The sequence below is a fragment of the Nicotiana sylvestris genome, chromosome 8, assembly GCF_000393655.2.
Source record: "Nicotiana sylvestris chromosome 8, ASM39365v2, whole genome shotgun sequence".
Classification (NCBI taxonomy): Eukaryota; Viridiplantae; Streptophyta; class Magnoliopsida; order Solanales; family Solanaceae; genus Nicotiana; species Nicotiana sylvestris.
The window spans coordinates 201,948,775-201,963,001 of record NC_091064.1 but is presented as its reverse complement, the minus strand read 5'-3'; the positions used below and the strand labels follow the sequence as shown (position 1 = coordinate 201,963,001).

General features: G+C 32.9%; 1 protein-coding gene across 5 annotated transcripts; it reads right to left on the bottom strand.

Annotated features, from left to right (window-relative positions):
• Positions 1-512: 512 nt before the first annotated feature.
• Positions 513-6,729, bottom strand: LOC104212272 (2-oxoglutarate-Fe(II) type oxidoreductase hxnY-like). 5 transcript variants are annotated; one of them, XR_011401614.1, is made up of 11 exons: positions 6,432-6,553; positions 5,805-5,946; positions 4,391-4,471; positions 4,214-4,265; positions 3,753-3,874; positions 2,884-2,990; positions 2,724-2,782; positions 2,489-2,591; positions 1,777-1,861; positions 1,230-1,294; positions 513-741 (listed from the first exon to the last, which is right to left on the bottom strand). XR_011401614.1 is itself a non-coding variant. In XM_009761493.2 (11 exons), coding segments are annotated over exons 1-11 (939 nt in total). In that variant the 5' UTR covers positions 6,510-6,729; the 3' UTR covers positions 513-739. The 5 variants fall into 5 exon arrangements, 3 of the variants coding, with proteins under 3 accessions (XP_009759795.1, XP_009759794.1, XP_009759796.1); XR_011401613.1 differs by having other exon boundaries at positions 5,754-5,946; positions 6,432-6,552; XM_009761493.2 differs by having other exon boundaries at positions 1,777-1,856; positions 2,884-2,987; positions 5,754-5,946; positions 6,432-6,729.
• Positions 6,730-14,227: the final 7,498 nt, after the last annotated feature.

The following is a 14,227-nucleotide window of genomic DNA, read 5'->3' as shown; positions in this document are numbered from 1 at the left end:
TTTAAATGGTTTAATTGTTTCTTCTGCTCGTTTCAAATTTCTGCTGTTTATAAACTGTTGATTTGCATTTGTTAAAGAATTAAAATGGAAAAAAGATAAATATTTCAAATGGTTGGCATGCCTAGCTTTCACTAGTAGGCGCCATCACGACTCCCGAAGATAGAAAATACGGGTCGTGACACTTACTTTCCTTTTTTCCTTTTTTTTTGAAGGAGGGATTAGTGGAAGAAACAAAGTATTCTAAGACAAAGTATTCCAAGACAAAATCTGGATTTAGGATCTGAAAAAAGAAAGCCATCTTAGATATTGCAACATTTACAAATGTTATGCTAGCTTTTACTATTAAGTATAGACTAATTCTAATAGCAACTAACGAATTCCTAATATAATATATGAAAATATAAGGATCGAGGTGTGATATTATCACTTTCTAAAACGAGTGATTTAATTTCCCGGCTTTTGTCAGATAATATACTTTGAGGATATAACAAGCATGTTATTAGTAGTTCATATAGTGAATGTATATATTTAATTTCGACTGAAGTTGTAATGTTTCAGAATAGAAGGAAAGATACTTTTACGATCACACTTTCAATTCTTGTTATTATTCTCACAGTATTACAGAGAATACAAATACGACATGTTTTACACATAAAGCTCCTTAATATTGAGAAAACTGATGAATAAACCAGTCCTTATCCCTTCTTTTGGTGCTATTTTTGTTGTCAATTCAACATATTTCTGCAGCAAAACAAATAAATGACAAATCATCGCCAATCCTCTATGTGTTCCAACGTTTATACTAAGCAAACATTTATGTTAAGTTGAGTGATAAACTAATCAACTGGATCACATCTGATCAGTCAAGAAGGTCTTATTCTTGTCGTCTTTAATTGTAGTCTGTAGAGGCCTTTTTCTTGTTTTGAAAAATAAAAAGCTTTTTCACTTACTGACGTATATATTGCTACATAGCAATCCTCCAAGGTAACCAGATAATAAGGTAGTTAAATTGAACGTTTATCACTATATAGGGGTGTAATGGGATGATTGTAATTCTTTCGCTCGTTATAATTAGGGATCTCGGGTTCTAGTCCTGGAATGGAGAATCTTTCGGTAGAGATTATTTTTACCCCTTTTAGTCAACCTATGGGATGCAAATCCAGATTAGTCGGACCAATGAAAAGTTGAACATTTATCACATCAACAAGCTAGAGCAAGCATAAACTTACATTGGTCGCCATAAGTAACTTTGTAATTCTCCTTATGGTAGTCTGCCGCACGAACTGGAGGAAACCTGTTGGCACATCACTATAATAATACTTCCAATATAAAAAGCACGGAAAAGGGCAAAAAATAAACCTATCGTTTGGTAAATGATTTAAGTTTACGCTTCCTTCATTTTTTGGTCCAAAAATACACTCGACGTTATCTTTCGGATTAAAAATACCCTCGCGGTTAACGGAATAATGTATGGGTCCCTTTTTAATGCGTTGTCATTATTTATTGGGCCACGTGGCCCAGTTACGTGTTGCCAACACATTAAAAAGGGACCACCGAAATTTCCGCTTGTCGTAGGGGTATTTTTAATCCGAAAGATAACATCGAGTGTATTTTTGGACCAAAAAGTGAAGGAAGCTAAAACTTAAATCATTTACCAAACAAAAGGGGTATTTTTTACCCTTTCCAAAAAAGTGAAAGGAAACAAAAGAGAAGAAGCTAAAGGTATCTGGAATCTCAAAAGAGGAACATTAGAAAGTTGAAAAATGTGGTAAATACCTAGGAGGAGAAGACTCATTACAGCAACTCTTCAAGCATTCCACAACACAATCTGGACTTGGATCAAAAAGCATAGCCACCTGTTCTTTTTTGAAGCATGATTTGTAAGTTTATGCACATCACTCATTCTTAAGAAACCAACACATTAATAAGAATACATCAATAAAATCTCCACAATGTAACTTCCTCCCTCCTAATTTAACGGTCCTATTAACCAGGTATATTTTACTGCATTTACAGTGGTAAATATCTTTGGCTTCCCAGAAAACAATGAGGATTTTTCAATTCCAAATAAACCTAAATCAATAGGACATATCTCCTGAAATATTTCATTTAGTCTGTAGCTATCAATGGTCATGCAAAACCACATACAACGGGGTCGGAAAAAAAATACCAGAATGTCACACTTAGAACTTGAACCGGTGACCTAAAGCAATTTTTATTTTAAACCATTTTTCCCATTACACTAGAATATTCTTACATCAAGAGGATTCAACAGCTTATAAATAACTTCAAAAAAATTGTTTTGCCCTATTTGCATAGTATAATTGGTGACGGACGGGATTCAATTAAACACTCTTGCGCTCCGCCCTTGACTATATCAAGAAACTACTACGGTAATTTCATTTCTTCTTTGGCATTCTGCTATCTTCAAAGGACATTATGACATGAGTAGGATGAAGAGGATTTCAATGAGGAAGATGTAGAATACCGAGTATCGTTCCTGTGTTGGTTGTGTCACTCTGTGCAATGTTGACTTAAACAAGCAATTTGTCCACCTTTCCATCATATCTCCAATGTTAACAATGAAAGCCCTGCAAATTGACAATTTTCATGTTTAAGTTATGAACTAGTTACACTGCTAATGTTAAGAAACATTGGTCATGCTAGTTATGCTGTTTCACACCACACGATAATCCTAAAGTGTAAATGAATAATTTAAGTACCCTTTCAGATGATGCACGTCCTCCCAAATCTGTGGTTTCTGTAACTTATCCCTGCAAACCTGATAAACGGAGAAGCCAATTCAAAATGAAACTATCAATACGATACAAAATCACCACTTTGTCGATTCATCATTCATGATCCTTTCTATCTAATATATACCTGAAGTCCAGGAACACCATCAGTCACTAGGATAGTAATCATTCCACAATCTGTATGAGCCCCAGCGCCATGCATATGTTTATCAGAAGAGTCTATCTCACCTGCTACTGATAAGAGGGAAACAATATGCCTGAATCATATATATGTTCCTGTACATATTATGTGGTCATGGTTTGTGCATAATCAACTCTTGCATAAGCGGTGAATTAACTTATATGTGTGTGTGCGTACTTTCTAGCAACTAACTATGTAGAAGAATCCATTAGTATTGTTAATGATAGTAAAAGAAGATTATTAAAATACTAGTTGAAAAGTTAGCTTGCTAGGAAAAGATCACATTCAAATTTTAAATAGTTCATAAACTTGAATTGCTAAATGTTGAAATTGTATAAAAATAGAACGGCGTCAAATATTTTCGAAAGAGCGTCAAATAAACCGATCAACAGGGAGCATTAATTATGTTATTATTGTGGCTCCATAGTTCCGCACAAGACATATAATTTTCTTTTCTATTCATCTAGCTCAAAAACATTTTACAGGAAGTGAAGCCAATAATTGTTGAGAAGCAAGAAGTGACTTAGCTATGTATGGAAATATACAGGGGTAGTTTAGTCTATTTAATTGTACTTAAAGTCGGTTGTTTGTCAGTTAGTTAGTGTAGTAGTCACCATATATAAGCTAGCTCACAGGTATTCTCAGAATGAATGAGACAGTTCATTTTCTCAACTCTCTGAAAAGTGAAAACCATCTTCTGCTTCTTTCTTTTCTCTCTAAATCTAGGGTTTCATTCACCCATTAATGCAGAGATTTCAGCAATAATAAGTAAACACTCCCATTTAAACTTCTCGTTTAACAACAAAAAAACATACTTGGATAACGCAGGGGGCGAAGAAGAGCAGCAGGTGGATCGAATGCACCAACTTTCTCAAAGAAATCTTCATCCACATTTAGCGCTACAGCCATGAGTGAAACTACTCTTTTACCAACACACCTGAGCATCGATCAAAACCGAAATAGGCTAATTATCAATTAAAACAAAAAAAACTATACCTGACTAGTAAAGTATGTGACAACAATTCTATGTTGTGCTTTAAAAGAAAAGTCTATGTTGTGCTTAATCTACTCCTGTTAAAGTTTAACTTCTATACATTGATAGTACTACAGTATCAGGATATTTAAAATAAAATTACAGTCGTCCATCCATAAAGTGGATTAGTAGCTTGGGAAATAAGACAGGTGGCCTATTACATGTTAAAATACAAGAATAGTGCAAAACTTCTTTACAACAACTTACAAAATGCAAGTAACTTGTAGAGAGTTGATAACTTACAGAATTGTTTTATAGTATTCTTCCATTGTAGATCTCCAACATGGCAGAACTTCTAGAAGCCCCAAACACAAATGTGACATATTAATTGAATCAGTACATATGTTTCTTAAATCAGGCTAAAAAGCTATATTAAAATTTTGTCACTAAACTAGGGAGCAGGAAAATCTATGGATATACCTTGGGGAGGCCACTGATTTAGATTACCATAGGGTGATATGTCTTCAGGTGCTCCAAAATAGATGCTTTCTTTTGGGTCACCTGCATTTCAATAAAATAATATTGCATGTATTACCACAAAAAATAAAAAAAAAATTAGCCTTGACATTTTTTAAAGGACCCTTAGAGAAGAGATTTGATTATTAAGAAATTTTTCCAGTGCCTAATAAATAATTTGATTGTGTAAATATTTTACACATCGCTAGTGCATAAAACTTAAACTCGATCACTAATAAAAAGATGGGAAAATTTCACATAAGAACAATTGAGCTCCATGTTTTTCAATTTTATAGCCCATATTTTAATTTACAATCAACCAATCCAAAAATAATAGGCTAAGATTCAACATCCAACTCCAATAGGTTCTAGAAATTACTATTTAATTTTTAAAAAAAGATTGCTCCAACTTTTAAGTTAATTTTCGAATCAGTAACTGTGACTCAAATATTAGTTCAACAAACCAAATCTATTTGAATGGTGAAAGTTAAATTTTTAACAAGCTTAAACATGTGGGTTTAACTTTCGAATTTGATTTTGTGAGAAATTTGGAGTGGGTGTTATTTAGACTTGTTAGAAATAGTATAAGGAGGTTGTATATAAAATTTGAAGTCATTTAATGGAGATTTGAACTGGTTTGAACAAGAATTGCAACTGAAAATCGTGGAAGAAGTTCGTCTATAGACGCTTGTATAAAGGTATATAAAAATGTATAATATTGTATTAGATGTGTTTATATACTCATATGCACTATTATACAAGATTATACAAAAAACTGACTTCATCTTCTTCCTTGCGTCTTTTCTAAAATTTAACTCAAATCTTGCTCAAATCTACTCCAAAATCACTTCAAATTTAAATTTTGAACTCCTTTTGATATTTTCAATCAATTGGAACAACAACCAATCCAAACAACTAACAAACGTAAAAAATTCTATTTTCGAAAGCAAAGCTTTGAATAGCATTCAATGGTGGACTTCTACTCTTCAATTTTCTTACATTGCAACCAGGTGAGACAGGGTAAGAAGCAGCAATGACGGACGACCCCGTGAAGCATATGTAGATGATGTGAGAAGAAGAGAGAGTGAAAACAATGGTTTTGAGAACACATATTTAGCTCCATAACTTTTAAAAGCAATGGTTGCAAGAATACAAGTTTTGAATTTGCTAGTGCTTTTAAAATATGTACAATATGAATTAGATTGGGTAAAACTTAAAAACATGAATCATTTTTTGTTGTGGTGTGAAGTCATATGTATTTTCTTGTAATTCTTTCTAAAAAGATCTATTAAGTACAAATTGAAGGATGAAAGTAGAAATAATTTACCTTTGGGATTGTCATTAGAATTAAGCATCTCAGAGTAAAGGGGGGAGTAACCTCTATGATTCTTGCGAAGCAACTTCATCTTTTCTTCAAGTGAGAGACCAAAAAACCTTCTGCTCCCTTCGAAAACTCGTTGAATCAACTCTTCTCCTATCCCATGATTTCTCAGGTAAAAGAATCCATTCTCAACGCATGCCTGCAAAACACATTGGCATTCAAACTTTTACTACATTGGCACCTAAGGGTGTCGTGGTAAAAGCGGATCCAGAATTTAAATTTTATAAATTTAATTTTTAAGGTTTTTAACATAGGATCCAATATATTTCTAAAGCTATGAGTTCATATATATTATTTTGTTGCAATTTTAGTGATTTCACACAAATTTATACTCCGCGTCAAAAGTTATGGATTTAATTGAACCCGTAGACTTAATGCTACATTCGCCCCTGCCTAGCTGTCAATGAAATTGGTTCAGAACTATTAGGTCTCAGCACATGCATAAGCATCAGGTAATTTCTTCTGATTTGTCCAAATTATGGTGAGTGGAGTTACTATATTGTTGGGCGATAGCAATAATACCTCGTAAATTAATCAAGATGCAAATATACTACACCACGATTATCAAAAAAAACTTTTACTACATTGTGTGAAACAATTTAAATTATAGAAAGTGAGGTGTACCTTGCGGAGTGAATCAGCGAGTAATGTGCGATCTGTAGAGCTAAGATCAATCATCGGAAGTTGCAGAGCTCCCTCCATTTTTTTTTGGGGAAAAATCACTAAAACAAATACTACAAATCCTGAAGCAGTACCCTTAAGACTATCAGTACAATTAATAGTGACTACTAACCAGCGGGTGACTTGGTACTTCCTTCGTACAATACTAGAAATCCGGGAAAAAGCGATCAAATTTGGTCTGTCAAGAAAAGCGACCAAAGTTGGTCTCTATTTGACCGCAAATTTAGTCAAATCGTTAACTGGACTGGTTAGACTTGCTTGGTCAAATATATACTGAGATTATCGACCAATATTAGTCGCTAAAGTGGCACCCACATTAAATTTGTTAATAATTTTATTATTATTTTATAAAACTTATAAAATATAAATATATATAATTTAAGACTTGCAACCAACGTTGGTCGCTAATTGAAGGATAAGCTGGTAGCGACCAACATTGGTCGCTAACATGGGACCCAGTTATAATATTTTAATAAATATATATTTATTTAAAAAAAATTAAAATATAAATAAATATAATTCAAACGCTAGCGACCAACGTTGGTCGCTTAATGAAATAGAGACCAACGTTGGTCGCCAATGTGGGACCCAGTTCTAACGTTTAATAATTTTTATTATTAATTTAAATATTATATAAAATATAAATAAATCTGATTAAAATTTAGTGACCAAATTTGGTCGCTAAATTAAATTCATGTACTGTTAGTGACCAACTTTGGTCGCTAAATTAAATTCATTTACAGTTAGCGACCAAAGTTGGTCTCTATATGGTCAAAATTAAAAATCACTTTTGTATTTACTATGTAAATAATATAAATGTAAGTCGTTAACACTTTTGTAATACAAGGGATGAATAGTACTACGAAGCGGGCGTGTGTGTCTATATATATAATATATATATACTTACGCTATATACTATGCACTAAGTATAAGTGTATTAGGTAATACTGTATCGAATATAGCTTATATATATAATATATGTACTTACGCTATACTATGCACTAAGTATAAGTGTATTAGGTAATACTGTATCGAATATAGCTTATATATATATATATATATATATATATATATATATAATATATGTACTTACGCTATACTATGCACTAAGTATAAGTGTATTAGGTAATACTGTATCGAATACAACTTATATATAATATATGTACTTACGCTATACTATGCACTAAGTATAAGTGTATTAGGTAATACTGTATCGAATACAGCTTATATATATAATATATGTACTTACGCTATACTATGCACTAAGTATAAGTGTATTAGGTAATACTGTATCGAATACAGCTTATATATATAATATATGTACTTACGCTATACTATGCACTAAGTATAAGTGTATTAGGTAATACTATATCGCATACAGCTTATATATATATATATATATAATATGTACTTACGCTATACTATTCACTAAGTATAAGTGTATTAGGTAATACTGTATCGAATACAACTTATATATATAATATATGTACTTACGCTATACTATGCACTAAGTATAGTGTATTAGGTAATACTATATTGAATATATATATATATATATATATATATATATATATATATATATATATATATATATATATATATATATATGTATATATATATATATATATATATATATATATATATTTACGCTATACTATGCACTAAGTATAAGTGTATTAGGTAATAATATATCGAATACAGCTTATATATATAATATATGTACTTACGCTATACTATGCACTAAGTATATGTGTATTAGGTAATACTGTATCGAATACAGCTTATATATAATATATGTACTTACGCTATACTATGCACTAAGTATAAGTGTATTAGGTAATACTATATCGAATACAGCTTATATATATATAATATATGTATTTACGCTATACTATGCACTAAGTATAAGTGTATTAGGTAATACTGTATCGAATACAGCTTATATATATAATATATGTACTTACGCTATACTATGCACTAAGTATAAGTGTATTAGGTAATACTATATCGAATACAGCTTATATATATATAATAGCTTATATATATATATAATATATGTATTTACGCTATACTATGCACTAAGTATAAGTGTATTAGGTAATACTGTATCGAATACAGCTTATATATATAATATATGTACTTACGCTATACTATGCACTAAGTATAAGTGTATTAGGTAATACTGTATCGAATACAGCTTATATATATAATATATGTACTTACGCTATACTATGCACTAAGTATAAGTGTATTAGGTAATACTATATCGAATACAACTTATATATATATATATATATATATATATATATATATATATATATATATATATATAATATATGTATTTACGCTATACTATGCACTAAGTATAAGTGTATTAGGTAATATTGTATCGAATACAGCTTATATATATAATATATGTACTTACACTATACTATGCACTAATTATAAGTGTATTAGGTAATACTATATCGAATACAGCTTATATATATATAATATATGTATTTACGCTATACTATGCACTAAGTATAAGTGTATTAGGTAATACTGTATCGAATACAACTTATATATATAATATATGTACTTACGCTATACTATGCACTAAGTATAAGTGTATTAGGTAATACTATATCGAATACAACTTATATATATATAATATATGTGTTTACGCTATACTATGCACTAAGTATAAGTGTATTAGGTAATACTGTATCGAATACAATTTATATATATAATATATGTACTTAAGCTATACTATGCACTAAGTATAAGTGTATTAGGTAATACTGTATCGAATACAACTTATATATATATATATATATATATATATATATATATATAATATATGTACTTACGCTATACTATGCACTAAGTATAAGTGTATTAGGTAATACTGTATCGAATACAGCTTATATATATATATAATATATGTACTTACGCTATACTATGCACTAAGTATAAGTGTATTAGGTAATACTGTATCGAATATAGCTTATAAATATATAATATACATACTTACGCTATACTATGCACTAAGTATAGACTATTTGACCAAAATAGCGACCAACGTTGGTCGCCATTTTTGACCGTTTGACCAAAAGGCGACCAAAGTTGGTCGCTTTTGTAGGATATATATATATATATATATATATATATATATATATATATATATATATATATATATATATATATATATATATATATATATATATATATATTATAAAAGAGGAAAATAATTATTTTATTTATTTATTTTCAAATATAGCAACCAACGTTGGTCGCTTCCCCCCTCCGACTTCCAGCAGCAGCGACGCCCCCGCCACCGGCGACCCCTGACGGCAGCAACAAATTCCGGCGACCTCCACTCCCAAGGTTAGTTTCTCTCTCCTTTGTTTTATTTTTCCGAAAAACAGTGATTTTAGGGGTTCAGTTCCAATATATTAGGGTTCAAAGTTATATATTATTTGTTCAACTATGTTTAGTTCAAAGTTAATTCCATGTTAGGGTTTCATTTTTCCATGTTAGGGTTCAATTTCTCCATGTTAGGGTTCAATTTCTCCATATTATATATTATTTGCAATTTTTAGGGTTCAAATAAATTAACTATTTAGGTAGACTAATTTATATATGGGGTTAAATTTCATTTTATGAAGCAACAATAATAGGATATGAATTGGACTTTTAATTAACTAAAAAAAGATTAGGCTATGAATTAACTAATTTAATTTGTTCTTGCTTTATTTAAATAGATGGAACATCGTTCTTGGATGTACAATAGGAATTATCCTAATCGGCGGGGATTGCGAGAGGATTTTGTAGAAGGGGTTGAGGACTTTATTAGACATGCAATGTCACTTCCGCCATACATAAAAGAAGGAGTAATTAGGTGCCCTTGTGTTAAGTGCGACTGTAAAACCAGAGGAAGTTAAGGTTCATCTTTATATGGTAGGGTTTATAGCGAATTACTTTGTGTGGACTAATCATGGAGAGATGGATGGTAGCCATGGGATATTTCATAACATGGTTGTTGGTGAAAGTAGTAGGTCGAGGGAGAATAGAAATAGTGATTCCAGAATTCATGATATGGTTGCGAATGCTTTTGGAATGCACTTTGGGGGTGAGCCCAACGAAAATGTTGAACAAACTCCTAATGATGAAGCAAGACATTTTTATGAACAGTTAGAGGAAGCTAGTCGTCCACTACGTAAAGGACGTCCGCACTCTGAGTTGTCTGTTGCAGTTAGATTACTAAGTATCAAATCTGATAGGAATATTTCTCAAGCAGCCATGGATTCTTTCATTGACCTTACACCTTCGTGCAGACCCCGGGTGTTTCTTCACAGGGCCATCGGACTGTGCGTCCGACATACAGTCCACCTGCCTCACTACCACGTGGATCCCGCCCAGCAGCATCACATGGATCCCGCCCAGCAGCATCACATGGATCGCATCGATCCATGTCACAGCCACATGGATCACAGTCATCAGTGTCACAGCCAGTCGGGTCACAGCCACTCGGGTCACAGTAGTCAGTATCACAGCCACTTGCGATCCGTGCAGCTATGTCACAGTCACAGGGATCACATCTATCGTCATCAGCGACTCCACCTATTGGAGGCCTTCGCTTGCGGGATAGTAGCTCTGACCCCCTACTCATTCCACACATGCCTCTGATACACATGTTTCGGACGATGATGCTGCTACTGCTACTGACGAGGAGGTGCATTATGATCAGTATGGCAGGATCATCATAGTCCCTGAGGGTGATGGGTAAGAGTTATTTGTTATTTTTATGTTTATTTTTTTGTACAGTTTTTACTAAGATATTAATTTGTTTTATTTATTAAATTGCAGGTTCCTCCCGAGTAATATTACTACGAGGATAATCACCAAAGCAACCAGAAAGCTTTATGATGCCCCTTATGCGTCTTGGCGTGAATTCCCATTCTCACTAAAGGAGGCAATTTTTAATGAATTTAAGGTATAAATGTTCTTTTAAGCAGTATAATTATTTATATTTATGATATTTCCATATAATATTTAACTTTTGAAATACAGAGCAAGTATGTATGGGAACACCAGTATAGCGCGGGCGTGGCTACAAATTTTAATCTCAAAGCTCGCAAGCGGTTGTCACATTCTTTCTCCATAGCTAGACAGCTGAACCAGAAGCCTGGCTGGTTGCTTCAGGAGTTTTGGGATGATTTGCAAAGGCAATGGCTTACTGCAGAGTTCTTATAGAAGAGCGAAAAGGGAAAGAAAGCTCGCGCATCTGAGAAGGGAGGATCATTGCACATTGGAGGTGCGGTTAGCCAGGGGACAATATAAAGAAGAATGGTACGTACTTGCTTAATTTATTTTAATTTTCAAAGTATATCTATTCTATTTATTAATTAAAATTTATGAGTTTTCAGGAAAAGAAGTTGGGACGTCCGATGAACCAAGATGAGCTATTCAGGGAGACTCATATTGTGAAGAAGAAGAAAGAGACGGATCGAGAAAGGTGGATCGAGGGACGTGCCTCGACTGTACATGTAAGTTTTCACTTTTCATTAAGTACTTTCATTTACTTTTATGTAAATTTTGAAATACTAATTCAATTTACTTTTTCTTATAGGATCGCTTCAGAGTTGAAGCTGAGGAATTCATATGCAGCCAGCCACCTAATGAGTCGGGCGCGCCATTCCAACTTTCGGTCGAGGATGTTGAAAGACTATGGACGCGGGCTGCAGGCGGTCCAAAGTGGGGGAAGGTATACAACCTTCCTACTAAGACATTCCATCGCTATAGGTGTGGAATGCAAGGAATAGGGACTTCCTCGCAAGCCGAGCAACTTGATGGGGAGAGCCTCTCCGCTATGCGGTAGACTGTGACAAAGCTCACATCCGAGCTAGAAGCGTCCAAGGAAAGAGAAAAGCTTAGAGATGCTCAGTATATTGGCGTGGTCGCTCAGTGCCAGAGCATGCAAGAGCAGATCAAAAATCTCCTAGCTGGATCTTTTTCGATTCCCCGGTCTCGGCCATCATCGCCAGAGGCTCCCCGTCCCCGTGCTCGTTCGTCCCGTCCTCCAAGTGGTCGTTCCTCCCGTCCTCCCGGTGATCATTCTTCCCGTCATCGACAAGTAGACCCTTCTCAATACCGTGATGATGATGAAACTTCATCAGACGGTGATGATAATGATGTACCAAACAATGAATGAATTTTAGACAATTTGAACTAGACAAATACAATTTGTTTTCCATTGGGTTGTAATAAGAGTTAACTTAGTTTGGTAGTTCTATTGAAATTTACACTTTCTTGGTTTTAATGTAGCTTTTAATGTTGTTTTTGTGTTGTTGTTGTTGTTGTTGTTGTTGGGTTGTTGTTTGGTATTGTTATTGGAATTGTTGTTTGAATTGTTGTTGTTGTTGCTTGTTAGGGTTTTGGTATGACTGGCAGGTGGTGTAGCTACCAAAACAGGCAGTTTCTGCCAAAATAATACACAGAAAAGCGACCAAAGGTTGTCTCTATTTGGTCGCTTTTCATGTTAAAAAAAATAATTTTCTGGAGAATAGCGACCAACGTTGGTCGCTATATACCCAGATTTCTACAAAACGTGACCAAACTTGGTCGCTATTTCATTAAAAAAATAAAATTTCTGGTGATATAACGACCAAAGTTGGCCGCTAATATTTAAAAAATAAATTAAATTCATGTATTTAGGGACCAAAGTTGGTCGCTAGTTTAATAAAATAAATAAATAATTGAATAAAAAAGCGACCAACATTGGTCTCTAGTTTCCAGATTTTAAAATATAATATTTGGATTAGAGACCAAAGTTGGTCGCTTTTTAATGATTAATAATAAATAAATAAAAAACATATTTTATATTTAGAGACCAACTTTGGTCGCCAAATTTATATTATTAAATTAATAAAGCGACTAAAGTTGGTCTCTATAGTCAATATCCGGAAAAATTGGTCCATTTAGTTTAGAGACCAAAGTTGGTCGCTAATTAGCGACCAACTTTGATCCCTAAATAAAAGGGACCATCAATATAGCTACCAGGCCCCTGTGGTCGCTTTTTGGTCGCTTTTTAGCCCAATAGCGACCAATTCTGATCGCTTTTTGCGGTCGTTTTCCCCCGAATTTCTAGTAGTGGTACACTTAATAATTGAACCAAAAAAAAGATACACCTAATAAACTATACTCCATAACTCCATATCTATTTATATTTATATTTTATTAAAAGTGGGAAGATGTTAATTTTTACTTTTACTCAAGAGAACCCAGTGCCAATTTTTAAATTTCATGAACTGAAAAGTAAGTCAAAATCGTTTTTCTATTGGCTTATATTGTTATGATATATTTGTGGGTGGCGTTTCTTCTAGTCAAAATCTCGGCTAGAGAATCGTTATAACCAAAACACATTTGATTTTTTTTTCTTAGCAAATACAACTAACAGCTTGGTTGGATGGTTGTTACCCATTGTATTGTAGTATTATTACTTTAAATACGATGTTTGTTTTGATTGTTCCTTAAATTTTAATGTATCGTATCGTTAAATCTGTCGTTACTAACGACGAAATGTATCACTTTATGTAAAGACCGATTTAGTATGGTCGCGTCGTTACCTTGTCTTTCTCTCAATCTCACCCTTCATTATTATTAAATAATTTTATTTTATTATTTATCCTATCTTTTTATATAATATTTTTACTTTGTATTATAATTTTTTTTTATAATATTACAAGTTTATTATT